The following is a 16,810-nucleotide window of genomic DNA, read 5'->3' as shown; positions in this document are numbered from 1 at the left end:
AAGGAAATATTTTGAAGACTTCTCTCCTTGTTCAACCCATTGGGCCCTTGATCGAATTTGCTGTCCTTGTATTTGATTTAATTCGTATGATTTTAACTGGTTTTTAACCTCTTCATTATCACTTGCAGATTGATCTGATGTCATCATATTGTGCAGTCTTTTTTCCAACAGATTACGGTGTTTCTTATTACTTCTGTTTTTCTGTAAACTATACTTAATGGCCAATTCTCGAAGTTTATCCTTGTCTTTGTCCCACCAAACTGAAATGTCATCAAAAAGAGGCTTTTGACTTTGCCAAAATTTCCAGAGGTTTTCTACTTGGTTTTTGAAATGAGTACATGACAGGTGACTGTTATTGAATTTCCATGTCCCTTTCCACGTTTTACACCTTCTAAAGATTCCATATCAACTACAACTGGTTGATGATCTGAAATAACACAAGATAAAATTTCACACTTTTAACCTCAGTAAACAAGTCACTCGTGAAGAGCCACCGGTCCAGTCTGACTTTTGTCTGATAGTTCTTTTTGTCTTTGCAAAGTCTGCTGCCATTCTGATTGCGCTCTTCGGGAGCACAGCGCCGCCAGCGGTATACAAGGGAATACAGGGGAGACAACATGGCAACTGCAAAATCTTTGTCAGAGAGCGATGACTTGGGAAGGCTCGGCGAATATTTCCTAACCTGCAGTCTTTGTCAAGAATTCTATAGAAATGCCAAGACATTACAGTGTCTACACTCTTACTGCGAGGGTTGCCTGCAGACATTGGTGCAGAAGAGCGCAGAAACTCTCAGATGTCCTGAATGCCGATGTGAATTTCAACTTCCGGGTGGTGGCACCACAGCTCTTGGTTCGAATTTCCTCATCAACGGGTTAGTTGAATATGTGAGAGCGCGTGACACGCGAGCGACGGGAAAATCAGATCAAGGGATCACGTGCGATTTCTGTGAAGAAATGGTCGCCGAAAAGAGATGCAGTTCTTGCGTGTTGAATCTATGTGAAAAGTGTGTCAAAGGTCACGCCAAAAGTCGGGTGACAAACGGGCATCCATTGGTGGCGCTGTCCGAAGTAGAGAGTGACGAAGCCGTCAAGAATTCCTTGTACAGGTCGCCCACCTACTGCACATCACATGAAGAAAACATCATCAAGTTGTATTGTGATTCTTGTGAGAAGCCTATTTGTTTGGAATGCATGGCTTTAGATCACAGGCCACCCGAACATAAACACAGATCCCTTAGAGACTTTTTCACAGACTCTGTAAAGACTTTGAAAGAATCTTTGGAAAAACTTCGTATTAAGGAGACGGAAGCCCGGGAAAGTACGCAGAAGGTCACGCAAAATCTTACCGAGGCAATCGAGCGCCACCAAGAAGACATGAAGAAGATACAAGCACACACGGAAGAAATTATTCGGAAACTTAGAGATGAGGAAAAGAAGTTGCTTGAACAAGTGAAAAAATACCACGATGCCGAAAAGAAACAAATTGAATGTGATATTGATCATTACGAAATCGCAGAGAAGAATATCGCCAGTGTCTGTGACTTCATTAATGTCCTTATAAACTATGGCGACTGGGAGGCGGCCGCTCAGTTCAAACAGGCAACTGTACGTGTCAATCAAGTTATGAAAATAAGGACAAGATATTACTCTCCGAAGATTCCTGCTATCTTCAAACCAAACAACGAGATTACGAACGGCGGCGAGGGGGTGATTGGAATCTTGGAAGAGGCGATTAAGTTAACGCGATCTAAAATACCTAAATATGCTATCACAAAGGAAGTAATACAGATAGATGTGCAGTGCACAGATCTAGATGATTATACAACTGATCGACTTCGGGCAACCCTTACCGACCCGGATGGAAAAATGAAACAACTAGAAGTTAGCCGTGGATCGAACTGCTACAGAGTAAAATTTCGTGAAGACGCTGAAGGTCTCTGCCTTTTGTCATTGACCGTTGACGGATATAGCATGCCCGGTTCACCGTTTACCATTCACGTCATGTCAGGTATAGTGAAATACTGTAGTCAAGAATAATATTCATTGTGCAATATCACTGAGTATGTATGCCACGTGCAGTGTCAGATGATTCGCCATGCAAACCACGAATCGTCTAAACCCGTTGGAAGAAGTCTACCCAACATTCAGATAATTGTTGAATGTCTTCACTATTTCAATCACGTCTGATTTCCCTGTATCTTATGTCAAAAGAGAGTTTCAAGTTATGAATTTGCCGACCTTTCGTCTCTACAACTTTAATGCCGTGCTGGGTTTGAAAACGTTTGAAACGAATGTTGCCATGGGAGAAAATTAAACAAAAAAGATTCTTCCGACACCGACTGTCCGGCAATGTTGCATTCGAAAATTACCCATGTATATACGTAGATATTGCAGAAGGTATTGCATTTTGTTACCCTACAGGTGAAAACATGGCTGCCAAAATGGAGATTGGAGCGGTTGTTGTCAGGGGAAGAGATTGGGAACATGGCTCTCAAGTACGTGTTTTGTGCGTTTTCCTTGTGTATAATGCGTTGCAGTATTACACCCAACTTTTGCTATTCACCAAAATAACAAAAGATTTGACTTTGATTGCAACTAATCTTTGTGATAGCTAACATATCACGTGGAATCTGCTGGTAAGTGGAAAAATCACTCTGCTTTGCGACTGTGGTATTTTGTGGACAATTGAACTAAGTGATACTTGGCCAAATGAAAAATATGTTTCCGATAGGCCGACCTTCCCGATTAAAAACCATCGATCCTATTCTTGTTAGCTCATATTTGGTATGTATATAAATATCAAAAAGAGCTTATATGGTGAGTCGGTGGCGTCTGTATGTGTGTATGTGTGTCTATGTACGGACTGGAGGGATGGATGGATGGATGGGTGAGATGGATGGATGGGATTGATGGATGGATGGATGGATGGATGGATGGATTGATGGATGGATTGATGGATGGATGGATGGATCGATCGATCGATCGATGGATTGATGGATGGATGGATGGATCGATGGGATGGATGGATGGATGGATGGATGGGATGGATGGATGGATGGATGGATGGATGGATGGATGGATGGATGGATGGATGGATGGGATGGATGGATGGATGGATGGATGGATGGATCGATGGATGGATCGATGGATGGATGGATGGATGGATGGATGGATGGATGGATGGATGGATGGATGGGATGGATGGATGGATGGATGGATGGATGGATGGATGGATGGATGGGATGGATGGATGGATGGATGGATGGATGGATGATGGATGGATGGATGGATGGATGGATGGATCGATCGATCGATGGATTGATGGATGGATGGATGGATCAATGGGATGGATGGATGGATGGATGGATGGGATGAATGGATGGATGGATGGATGGATGGGATGGATGGATGGATGGATGGATGGATGGGATGGATGGATGGATGGATGGATGGATGGATGGATGGATGGATGGATGGATGGATGGATGGATGGATGGATGGATGGATGGATGGATGGATGGGATGGATGGATGGATGGATGGATGGATGGATGGATGGATGGATGGATGGATGGATGGATGGATGGATGGATGGATGGATTGATGGATGGATTGATGGATGGGTGGATGGATGGATGGATCGATCGATGGATGGATGGATGGATGGATGGATGGATGGATGGATGGATGGATGGATGGATGGATGGATAGATGGATGGATGGATGGATGGATGGATGGGATGGATGGATGGGATGGATGGATGGATGGATGGATGGATGGATGGATGGGATGGATGGATGGATGGATGGATGGATGGATGGATGGATGGATGGATGGATGGATGGATGGATGGATGGATGGATGGATGGATGGATGGATGGATGGATGGATGGATGGATGGGATGGATGGATGGATGGATGGATGGATGGATGGATGGATGGATGGGATGGATGGATGGATGGATGGATGGATGGATGGATGGATGGATGGGATGGATGGATGAATGGATGGATGGATGATCTTATTTCCAAAAATCATGCACGACTTGCTGAATTTTCCTGTTTTTTATGGAACAGAGTCACAAAATATTTAAAAAGGTCGAGACCGACCTAGCCTGTTTGCCGAGGGCCTATTACTGTGATGAAAACACAATCATTTTTCTTATACCCCATCTATATTCCATCTGTATGCATATTTCTAGGATGGAAGGCCACCTGGCACTGGAAGAGTGACTTCAAGAGACTTCAGATCGATAGTGGTTAGGTGGGACTCTGGAGTTGCTCACCGGCATGCAATGTATGGCGGCCGTTACCATTGCAAATTAGCAGGTTTCCACTGAGATGAGCAACGTTTCCGTTAAACTAAAAAGAAACTGTAATACATAATGGCCGACAAAGTTGCACCTGTTCTTGTACGCAGGATAAGACGAATACCACTCAAACAATTGATTTTATCGACTGACAGGGTAACTATAACCAAGATTACATGTCAATCAAATGTCATAAACTTCCAAATTGGCGAAAAGAAAATTAATCTTTCACGCTCACGATAGATTAGCGTCCACGGACGCAATAAATTCCGCTCAATTCCTCTAGATTTGGACTCTCACAATACTGGCACCACGAAATACCAGCACGGTATCGACAGCATGGTCTTATCCGTTTACATATTAAAACAATTCACCTGTTGAGTAACACGTTGACATTTGCTGTGATTTTATTGTGTGAGATCTCGTAGTGTGTTGGGTAACGGCCAGCTCCATCATACTGCCTGCTGTCACACCCTTATAGGCCAAATACAATGTTTCCATACATTATATTACCATGCCCTGTCTGTCGCATTTTGATTGGTCGAGCTGAACCACGTGACTGACCACAAATACACAGTAATGGTTTGTTTACATGCCCGTGAATATGAATAATAAGATTAACAACTCAAAGTATCGTAACTTTAGAGCAAAAAACGTAAATCATAATCAATCACAAAATAAAATGGAGCACTTGTGGGCCAAGTTGAGATACTTTTTTCTCAAAATATCTCCGGATTTGCCAATTTTTTTACAGCGCGCGTGACAGTGCGTCGCGTATTGCTCAGTTTCTGGGGCCCAGTTGTCGTTCGCTCCTGAAATTTTCAGAAATTTTGACGGTTTTCTTGGGTTCGCTGATAATATAATGGAAATAACAGACTCCGCTCTGACCATTAACGTTTTTAGCTCACATTTGGTATACCAATGTGAGGTAATCATATAAGCTGGATCAGTTCATTTGCATGCTATTTGCATGTCTGTATGTATGTATGTATGTATGTACGTATGTATGTATGTATGTATGTATGTATGTATGTCCGTCCACGTCAAAAACAGCTAAACCGCAGCACCTACTGTCTTAGTATTTGGTGTACAGGTGCATCTAGGGGTGGAGATGTGAATTTGTTCAAATGAACATGTCAGTGCCAAAAATATGCAAATAAGGGGAAAAAAGGAAAAACCCTGCAAATTGCTAAAACTCTGTAACCGTTGGTCAGATTGGGTTGAAACTTGGTGTGCAGGTTCCTTTAGGTATTCTAAAGTAGGTGTTAAAAATTTGGGATGAAATTTGCATGTTTCTATTTTTAGGGTAATTTTTTCAGTTTTTAGTCAAAAAATGTTTTTCTCTGAAACCACTCATCTGATTGCTTTGAAAGTTGGTATACATGTTCCTCAGGATGACCTCAGTCAAGTGTATACAAATTGAATTTAAATTTTAATATTTGTAATTTTGGGGCAATTTTCCAAATTTTTGGTCAAAACTTTTTTATTTAAAAATCACTAATCTGATAGTTTTGATATTTGGTATACAGGTTCCTAAGGTTGATCAAAATCAGTTTGATGAATATCGTTAAGATATCTTGAATTTTGTATTTTTTGCTGAATTTTTTGGTTACTTTTCTCATTTTAAGTAAAATTTCTTCTTCTCTGAAACCGCTAGCCCAATTGCTCTCAAATTTGGATTGGATGTTTGCCTTCTAATTGTTACCCTTCTAATTGTTGAAATTGCGACAAAATTGGGAATATTACTGTTTTGGGGCAATTTTTGTCATTTTTGGTCAAAAAATCTTAAAAGTTACATATATTTTTTAACGCCCCTGCAGGGCCTGAAAATTACGCTAGCCCGATGCCCGGGACAGACTAATTTCCGATACGGACTAGTACAAAAAAGACCCTTACTTGTCCGCGGGCAGACGGAAGATCACGGTGTAGAAGTTTCGTGTCGTCTGACTTTGTGCGTTATCACAGCTTGAAGTTCATGTAATTAGTCCCCGCGGACGAAGTCCGGCGGGACTTATAGATTGGGTCCCGTCCGTGTGTCCGTCCGTCCGTCCGTCCGTCCGTCATCAACAGTTTCTCAGACACTGCCAAACCAATTTTGTTCAAACTTGGCACAAAGGCATAGCACTATGACCTACAGATGCACATCGATTTATTTTGCAATACGATCCAATATGGCCGCCAGGCGCCCATTTTATTACAATTTTTTCATGTACGGAGCCATAACTCAGACATGTTTCAACCGATTTTATTCAAAGTTGGTACAAGGCCATTGACCAATGTCATAGATATGCATGTCAATTTGTTTTGTGATATGATCCAATATGGCCGCCAGGCGGCCATTTTATTACGATTTTTTCATGTACAGAGCCATAACTCAGGCATGTTTCAACCGATTTTATTCAAACTTGGTACAAGGACATTGACCTATGTCATATATATGCATGTTGATTTGTTTTGTGATACGATCCAATATGGCCACCAGGCGGCCATTTTATTACGATTTTTTCATGTACAGCGCCATAACTCAGACATGTTTCAACAGATTTTATTCAAAGTTGGTACAAGGACATTGACCAATGTCATATATATATGCGTGTGGATTTGTTTTGTGATATGATCCAATATGGCCGCCAGGCGGCCATTTTGTTATGATTTTTTCGTGTACAAAGCCATAATTCAGGCATATCTCAACTGATTTTATTCAAAGTTGGTACAAGGACATTGACCTATGTTATACTTATGCACATTGAATTGTTTTGTGATACGATCCAATATGGCCGCCTTGTGGCCATTTTTTTACGACTTTCCATGTCCTGAACAATAACTCAGACATGTATCAAGCAAATTTATTCAAAGTTGGTACAAGGACATTGACTTATAGTATACATAAGTACATTGATTTGTTTCTCGATATTGTCTGATATGGCCACATGGTAGCAATTTTGTTATGGTTTTTTTTATGTCGAGAGCCATAACTCTAGCAAGTCTCAACTGATTTTATTAGTTTGTACCTGGACATTGACTTATGTAATACATATACGTTTGATTTTTTAAACAGTAAGATCAAATATCGCTGCGTGGCGGCAAATTTGTTACGATTTTCTCATGTACTGAGCCATAACTCAGACATACCGGTATTTCCACCAGTATCATTCAAAGTTGGTACAGGACATTGACCTATTTCATACTTGCTCGTCAGTTGTTTCACATCATGTAGCAGTATCATGTCAATTATTGAAGTTTCATAATTAGGTTGATATGTCAGAAATACTGCATCAAATTTCATGAAACTTTGTACAGATGTTAAGCTCACATTGCTTTAACAGTGAAAAAGACATTTATCAGTGTCATTTTAATTAATTTGTAATTGCATATGTAATGAACTTTCCTAATTAGAGTGATATATCCACAAATACAACGTCAAATTTGATGAAACTTGATACAGATGTTGATCTCATAGTGTTGTAAATACTACATTAAACTTTATGAAATATGGTACCGGTTATCTATTAGTGTTAGGATAGAATGAAAAATGTTTTGCAACATCCTGTCAACTAATTCCCAGTTGACTCATTTAATGACCTTTAGGATAGTGGCCTACATTGGTTTTATGTTTTTCATCACCATGGAACTCATTCTTGGCCATTGAGTGCCATCTGTATCAAAGTATTTTTATCACAGAACCTGTAATCAAAGTACCCATTAGCAAGCGGGGACTGGGTCATCAACGATGACTTGTTTGAATAGTAGATCAAATTGCTTGGCAACGCATGACCTTGCCGAGTCAAAACATACCGTAAAGCTGCGAGTGAAATAAAATCGGCGACATTTCTTTTCTAAACTTTGTATCAATCTGTATCAATTTAGGAAAATGCCGTGTTTTGGCGAAAATGCATTGTTCGCCATACACTTGCTCAGAAGAGCATCGTCTCTAGCCAAAGGCGTCTCCATGATGAGTCTCTTCAGATTTGGAATTACCGTTACCCGTAAAGATGGCAGCAACAAAATTGGTCAAGAACTTTTCGATAACGGAAATAAGAGGAAGAAAACTGACGAGAAAGAGAGCCCACAGAGCGAGGAAAAACTTTCAAAAGATCGGAAATATGACCGTGAGAAACGTGTACGTAAGTTTCAAAAACAGTGGGTGACGTCATGGCCATGGGTGACTTACGACGATGGCAACGAGACGATGTACTGTGCATATTGTCGAAAGTTTCCGCATATTTCTGACAAAAACAGTGCTTTAGTGAGAGGTACTTCAAGTTTTAGAATCGACGCGCTGAAATCGCACGATATCACAAATGAGCATTTGTCCTGTACTCGCCAATATTACCGACAACAAACTGATATCAGTGATACGCAGTCAACATACCGCTCGTCTGTGGAAGATGTTCAGTCTACGTGCAGTGTACTCGACACACCAATTGCCAAGTCGTTCGCGAAAATGGACGCACAACAGAAGGATAAATTGAGATATTTGTTCAATACCGCATATGCTGTCATAAAGGCCGGAAAGCCATTTTCAGATTTCGAGTTCTTGTGCCTTGTTCAACTCAAAAATGGTTTACCGCTCGGACATAATTACATAAATACGCACGGTTGCACAACGTTTATGAAGTCTATCGCCGATAATTTGAAACGGCGGATTTAACTGGAGAGATTAAAGACGCAAATTTCGTCAGTGCACTAGCTGATGGTAGCACCGATAGATCCGTTGTTGAGCAAGAAATAACGTACATTCGTTATGTAGGAAAAGAGAAATTGCCAATAACACGACAAGTCAGCGTTGTCCAAGTGGAGAATGCGCAGTCTCAGGGAGTGTTCGATGCGTTGGTGACAGGCCTCGCGGAAGTCGATCTGAGCTGAATATGCAGACCTTCACCCCGACAGCGGAAAGACGCCATCCCTTGTCTGCGCTAATTTTGACGGCGCGTCCGTAAATATGGGGAAGAAAACTGGAGTTGTTACCAAAATCAAAGGAATAATACCGTCGGTAGTTGGAATTCACTGCGTTGCTCATAAGCTTGAGCTTTCCATTTTAGATGCATCTAAACGTCTGAAAATAATGACAGACTTTGAAGAAATACTGAAGGGCATTTTTTCTTTCTATCATTTTTCGCCGAAACGTCGCCGAGAACTAGCCGAGATCTCGAGAATCTTTGAGACAGATTTAGCGCACTTCTCGTCTGTCAAACAAGTTCGCTGGCTAGCGAGTAAAGAAAGGGCCGTCAAAGCCATATCTCGAAATCTGAGATCAGTTGTACTTCATCTACAACACAACGCCACTGCCGGAAACCGTGCTGATGATGCAAACCGTGCAAAGGGGTTTTTGAAAGGAATTACTTCTATCCGGTTTCTGAAGATGATGTTCTTTCTGCTTGACTACCTACCCATTGTATCAGATCTATCTAGAGCATTTCAACTTGAAGATTTGCTCATAACTGAACTTCCTGATAAACTAGAACAAACTGTAGTCAGATTAAATGCTCTGAAATCTGTTGCTGGGAATAACATGCAGTTTTTCTTGCAAAATTACAATGTTGATGATCGAAAGTTTGGTGAAATAGAAATCAGTGGTCAAGCATTGACACCTGAGTACACAGTGTCTGAGTATACAGATTTTATTGATAATACTGTAAACTATATCAGTGACCGATTTGATAACTTGAATGAGCCACCACTGAAACAACTTCAGTGTCTAAATTTCCACAACTTGCCACTGGTACTGAGGAAATATATGTTTATGGAAATGATGATATTCATGATTTGATGTATGATACTTGTGTATCTTCATACTTCACAGAGTTTGAAAGAGATTCTGTTTGTAAAGATTGGTTGGCCCTCAAATTATACTGCAGGAGGTTCAGAGCCAACTCTCTTCTCAGTGTTTATTCACTTGTACTACAGTCAGTCAGCATAGTGGGTGACCCCATGAAAAAGCTGCTTGATTATATGTTTACTATCTCCCCCAGTACCAGTGCATGTGAGAGGGGTTTCTCTAAAGTCAATGTGATCAAGACAGAATTAAGAACCACCATGAATCAAGAGAATTTTCAAAGACAACTTTTTGTAATGTCAGAAGGTCCAGATCTTGAATCCTTCAATCCTGATGCTGCAATAGCAAGGTGGCTAGTGAGTTGTGAGAGGTCCAGACATGTAGAGGGTCACAAATTGCCTGGCCTACGTGTTAACACACAGCCAGATTTTTGAATTTGAAAAATCTGCAAAGTGAACAACACCTTTATTGAAGCTTATATGACATGATAGACATATAAACATGTATAAACATGTGTCAGTTGTGTTATACTGCAATAAATCAAAGATATATTTCCGTGATACTACTTGGTAAGAGCATAATTATTTTTTATACCCCCCGGTAGAAAATTTCAGGGCAAGTGAGTTTTTGCTACGGACAAGTAGGAAAATAGTGGCTATTTGTCCTGGGACAAGTGGATAAAAATTAAATTTTTCAGGCCCTGCCCTGGACAGACAGCTTTTATATTTGGTGTACAGATGTCCAGAGATGACAATAGTTAGATATGTGGAAATTGTCCTGAAATATACAAATTTGTATTTTTAAGACAATTTTGTTATTTTTGGTCAAGAAAACTTGTTCTCAAAATTACTTGTCTGATAGCTTTGTAATTTGGTACAAAAGTCCCGAGGGATGTTATGAGATAAATTTTCTGCTCAAAGTGTTGGGAAACCCCCAAATTTTTATATTTTAGGTAATTTTCTTTTGTGACCTTAAATGACCTACACCAACCCAGGATATGTTGTGAGAGAGTTTTGAAGGCTGTGAACATAATTTTGTCATATTTAATATCAATTTGTAGTAAAATTTGATCCAGAAAACAAAGCTGAGGTAATTTTTTTCATTGCGAACCTATTTGTGCAACTTTTGCATGTAAGACACACAAGAACTGATGAGAAATTTGGATCCAGGATAATTCCAGATGTCGTAATCCCTCCACAGTGGAAGGCATTTCACTATCTGTAACGGATTTACTAGTAAGTGCTGTTTACATTCGAATGATCGCACTCATAGCATTAATTAAAACATCCCCAAGGTTGTAAGTACATTTCCTGCCATGCCAGCTGGTCTTATGTAAGGGGTGGAACATTTGATATTCAGGAGGGGGTAGGGGATAGAAGATTGATGAGGTAGCGTTACTTTTTACCAGATCCCTTGTACGTTTTTTCCACTCTTTATTTTTTCCCCACTCTCCCACCTTTCCTTTTTGTCAAGCTTCTCTGGCTAATTTTTTTGTTGACATTTGCTTATGTATGTAGGATCTGCTTGTCCCATTGCTATAGAAGTTGACATGCATGTTCCTAAAGATGACCTCCAGTACCTAAGTTGCAGACCTTATTTGCTTTTGTCATTCTTGTTTTTCTGGTTTAAATATTTCTTGTTTATGAACTGTGACATATTAACAGACCTGCTCAAACCATAGACAGTAGAGGGGGGAAGACTGTCTATGCTTCAACTAAGAGAGACTAGCTGTTTTTGCTATGCATGTTGCTAAAGTTGACCTCCAGTACCTAAAGTTTCAGACCTTATTTACTTTAGTCATTCTGTATGTTTCTGATTTAACCCTTTCACCACCGTGGTTTGTCCCAAATCCATTGTTTTCTATGGTAAAATTGGACCTCTACACAGGGAACTGGGGGTGAAAGGGTTAAATATTTCTTGTTGTTTTTCTGGTTGTACTGTGCAGAAATCATTGTCATAACATCAACGTAGAATTTTCCTGCACTGAACAGATAGAAACAACACTTATTGTTGATCTTTGGTATGTACCGGTACCAATTCTGATCAAATTTGAGCGACACCGTATAATTGCGGTATTTTTTTTTTGTGGGCGCGGGCTCGAGGAAAACCAAATTAACGGGCGAGGCTGTTAATTTTGGGCTTTCCTCTCGCCCTTGCACACAAATAAACATTAATGGTCAGCGCGTCGCCCGTTATTTCTATAACGATTCAGTTATGATATCGCAATATGGAATTAATCTACATTATGTTATATTGTATATTTTTTTTTCGAATTTTAGTTACTGTTGTGTATTTTAATGTTGCATCTCGTTTACGTGTGCCCTTGGTTATGCAAATCAGCCTTTATATGAAATCCAATTGTATCGCTGTAAACCCATACCGGTAAACATTCATTTTTGATTCTCTCAAACCCTATTAAACAGTATATAGCCCCACAAAAACATTATTTCACGCACTTTAAATCACACGTTTTGTGTTTTTAGCTCGTATTTGGTTTTATATATAAATACTAAAAAGAGCCTATATGATGAGTCTAAGTGGCGTCTGTATATTTGTGGGTATGTGCGGATGTATGTCCGTCACACACAAAGGCTCCCATACCGCCAAAGCTACCGTCTCAGTATTTGGTGTACAGGTAGATGTAGGGGTTGAGATGTGAATTTGTTCAAATGAACACATCAGTGTAAAAAATGTGCAAATGAGGTAAGAAAAAGCGAAATTCTGAAACAGGCTTGAAACAGGCTTACTCCCCTGACTTGAGTCATTTCCTGTCATTGTTTATGAACTGTTACATATTAACAGACCTGCTCAAACCATAGACAGTAGAGGGGAGGAAGACCGTCTATGGTCAAACTAAGGGTGCTATGCTATGCATGTTGCTAAAGTTCTCCAGTACCTAAAGTTTCAGACCTTAATTACTTTTGTCATTCTTGCTTTTCTGGTTTAAATATTTCTTGTTGTTTTTCTGGTTGTACTGTGCAGAAATCATTGTCATAACATCAACGTAGAATTTTCCTGCACTGAACAGATAGAAACAACATTTATTGTTGATCTTTGGTACCCATACTGGTATGTACCAATTCTGATCAAATTTGAGCGACACCGTATAATTGCGGTATTTTTTTCCTTACGAATGAGGATTTATTCGATAGCCATTTTTCACAAAGATGTTTTGAACACCAATGTTTGGTCTCTATTTCCGTTTAACGCTAAGCCACGTGTTTTTATTGTTCGTAAGATTTACGAACAGGCTTTATTCATTATAATGCTGACGGCAAACCAAGAGATGGTCACTAGAAGACGCACAAAGTCCGCCATCAATTGCCTACACGCTCTATATTATTTTTCGAGGCCAACCGAGCCCAAACATTACCCGCCAGAGACGCGAGGATTATTTAGGTACTATAGCGATCATGCATTTTATGATTTTAAATCACACGTGTTTCAGACTTGCTTTTAAGGAGTTGACTTTGTTATATCCTCAAATCCGATGAAACGGACGTGTTATTTTAAAAAATGAGGTCATTTCTATTTCGAAATTGGCCCATGTCATAATCTTCCGAATTTGCAAAAAGAAAATTAATATTTCACGCTCATGAAACATTAGCGTCCATGGAGGCGATAAATCCCGCGCAATTGCTCTCGATTTGGACTCTAACATTACTGGCGTTACGAAATACCAGCACGGTATCGACAGCATGGTCTTACTCGTTTACACATTTAAAATTTTACCCAGTAACTTATCTTTGTCATGGCGGTATTCTTTGCACTCCCGCCATGTTCTATTATATTTCAATCAATCGTAATATTGAGCTGTCGTTATAATTTTAGCTCACGTGTTCACACACATGAGCTTATGTCGCAGCGATGTCTGTCTGTGTCTGTCTGTCTGTCTGTTGGTCTGATATCTCAAAAACGGCTAATCAGATCAGAATCAAATCTGGTACATAGATTCAATTAGCAAATGGCAAGAACTGATTAGTTTTTGGTGGGTGTGGCTTGCATACTTTTTGCTCATTTGCATAATTAATGATTTTAGAAAAAACGGATATACATTGAGAACGACTGCACACAATTTGATGAGATTTGCTACAAATGTTGATCACATCAACATATATCAGCTGTGAAAGGTATTAAGGGATGACATTAAATATAATTCCTAATTTGCATATTTAATGAACTTTCCTAATTAGGGATATTTATCTGAATTGACTCGACCAAAGTTGACGAAACTTGCTATGTACATTGAAGATACTATGATAAGTACATTATTAGCAGCTATTAAGAACTTTTACTTCAGGCAATTCCTAATATGCATATCTAATGAACTTTTCTAATTAGGGATATTAATCTGAATTGACTCTACCAAAATTGACGAAACTTGCCATGTATATTGACGATACTATGATACAATAATATTCAAAGTCATTAAGCATTTTTACTTCGGCCAACTCTGAATTTGCATGTAATGAATTTCTCTAATTAGGGATATTTATCTGAATTTACCGGACCAAAGTTGATGAAACTTGCCATGTAAATTGAAGATAATATGGTATAACATTATTGAAAGTCGTTATACATTTTACGTCAGCAAATTTCTAATTTGCACATTTAATGAAATTTCCAAATTAAGGATATATATCTTGATTGACTCGACCAAAGTTGACGAAACTTGCTGTGTACATTGAAGACACTATGATTAAATTATTCAGTCATTCAGCCTTCTTTCAGCAATTCCTAATTTGCATATTTAATGAACTTCCCTAATTAGGGATATATACCGGTATTTACTTAATCAAAGTCGGTGAAACAAGCTATGTACATTGGTGATACCAGGTAAAACAAGATTGAAAGTCATTTCGCATTTCCATATCTGGCAATTTTTAATTTGCATATCTGATGATGTGGTGAATATTGTTCATGATGTTTATCATGAACACTTTCAATGAAGTTGCAAACATGTAGCAAAAGTTTAAATGTACACAAACTGCAATATATAATGAAACACGTAGACTAAGTATTTTCAGTTCATATCTGCTTCGATTTGCTTGCTCGACGTAATTTCCATCCAGGGAAGTTAGGCTATACACATTGTTAGGTTGGTCATTGTGGAGAAATGTTGTTTTCGATTATCTGTAGTCAGGTGAGTATGTTAATTTAAGCAAAGGTGAATGTCATATTGTGATTAGTTAGTCTGGGATCAAAGTCAGACAGAGTGTAGTCGCTCCAGCGCCTTCATTACAAGGAGTGGACGCGTCCTCTGATTTTCCGTAGACCGGGGCGAGGTGTAGATCTACTAAATCGTGCTTTACTTGATTATCTAACTGAAAGTTGTGGAGATGTGCCCGTTGTTTACGTGTAGTTTGTATGACTTTCGCGTTTGCCTTCCTTGCCTCAGTATAAACACAAACACCAAGCGCAGGGCAGAGAGTTGGGAATGGAGCCATTCTCTAGTGATAGATTAGCTGCTGACGTATGTGGTATTTTGGAAGATTTTTCCTGCAACGTTCGTTCTCCTTCTCGACCGATGGAATTTGCCAAAACATAATTTCATTTATCTTGCAAGCTCAAATTCTTCCCCACACTTTTCCGCGAGATAATCAAACGACACGGTAATTAGTTTTCTATTTTTCCTGTAACTATAGACTATTTCGGGAACGAATTTTTGAAAAATATTCGTGTGACTGACAAGTTCGAAGGATGCGCGTTCTGATAAGAAATCTCAGCTCAGCCGGCAAAAATGCACATATTCACACACTACCCCTCTCAAGATCTCGTGGGCCATCTCCTGGATGGACCACGAGATCTGAAGATCTCGTGGCCAATCCCCGCGAGTACTTTCGATTTTCGCGGCTAGACTCGGCATAGCTAAAGCTTCTAGTTGTACTGCACTGACATGTTTTTTTTGGGTTTTTTTTCAAAATGACTGTAATGTCTGCGTTTTCTTTATATTCTCTTTTTAAATCTATGCATGTTTTTGCATATTTTGTAGTTTATACCAACATTGCTCTTTTCTGAAAAAAATAAACTAAGGTGACAGAAACACAGTCTCAGGACAGTGCATTGTTTGATTATTACATCCAAACTTCCTTGTACGACTCTGACTGAACTCCTGTTTGCCTTGCTGCGTCCAATGACTAAGTTACTGGAATAAAGAAAATTGTCTAAGAGAACAACAAAGCCTAATTGTGATTGAGTTTGTATATTTTAGACAGGTGTAGTATGTTGTTAATGTAAGATATTAGTTTTTGTGACTTTGATAGGACAGTAGGTACGAAACTTTTGTAAAAATGATCAATAAATGTTTTGTTTTCAATTCCATTTACACGATTTAAACTTTAATTGACCGCAGATGCTACTGAAAGTTCTAAAATGTGCATAAAACGTGATATAATCGTCCAAGAACATGGGAATAAATCGATGTTTGTAGGCAACATGCCTCGATACACAGGAGTTCAAAATGAGTATGAAGCTTGCAATGGCAAGTTACAAAATGTAAATTACACTGATGATTATTATCACCAAAGCGCGCGCGCGAGAGAGAGAGAGAGAGAGAGAGAGAGAGAGAGAGAGAGAGAGAGAGAGAGAGAGAGAGATTAAAGTAAATGCAAAAAATGCTTAAAATGCTTGTCAATGGAGTTCTGTATCAACGAATCTCTCAACGCTGGCGGCGCACTGTGACGGTTGCACAATGATGCTATTCACCTGGTTTAAACAACACATAG

At 39.4% G+C, this 16,810-nt stretch overlaps 1 protein-coding gene across 1 annotated transcript; it reads left to right on the top strand.

Annotated features, from left to right (window-relative positions):
• Positions 1-597: 597 nt before the first annotated feature.
• On the top strand, positions 598-7,749 carry LOC139123018 (E3 ubiquitin-protein ligase TRIM56-like). Its single transcript, XM_070688958.1, has 3 exons — positions 598-2,007; positions 2,421-2,494; positions 4,202-7,749. Exons 1-3 carry the CDS (start codon positions 618-620, stop codon positions 4,337-4,339), a joined length of 1,602 nt encoding a protein of 533 aa, XP_070545059.1. The 5' UTR covers positions 598-617; the 3' UTR covers positions 4,340-7,749.
• The last annotated feature ends 9,061 nt before the right edge of the window (positions 7,750-16,810 follow it).

This window comes from Ptychodera flava, chromosome 22 (genome assembly GCF_041260155.1).
Source record: "Ptychodera flava strain L36383 chromosome 22, AS_Pfla_20210202, whole genome shotgun sequence".
Lineage (NCBI taxonomy): Eukaryota > Metazoa > Hemichordata > Enteropneusta > Ptychoderidae > Ptychodera > Ptychodera flava.
Note: the sequence above shows the minus strand (reverse complement) of the source record. Positions and strands in the feature narration are given on the sequence as shown.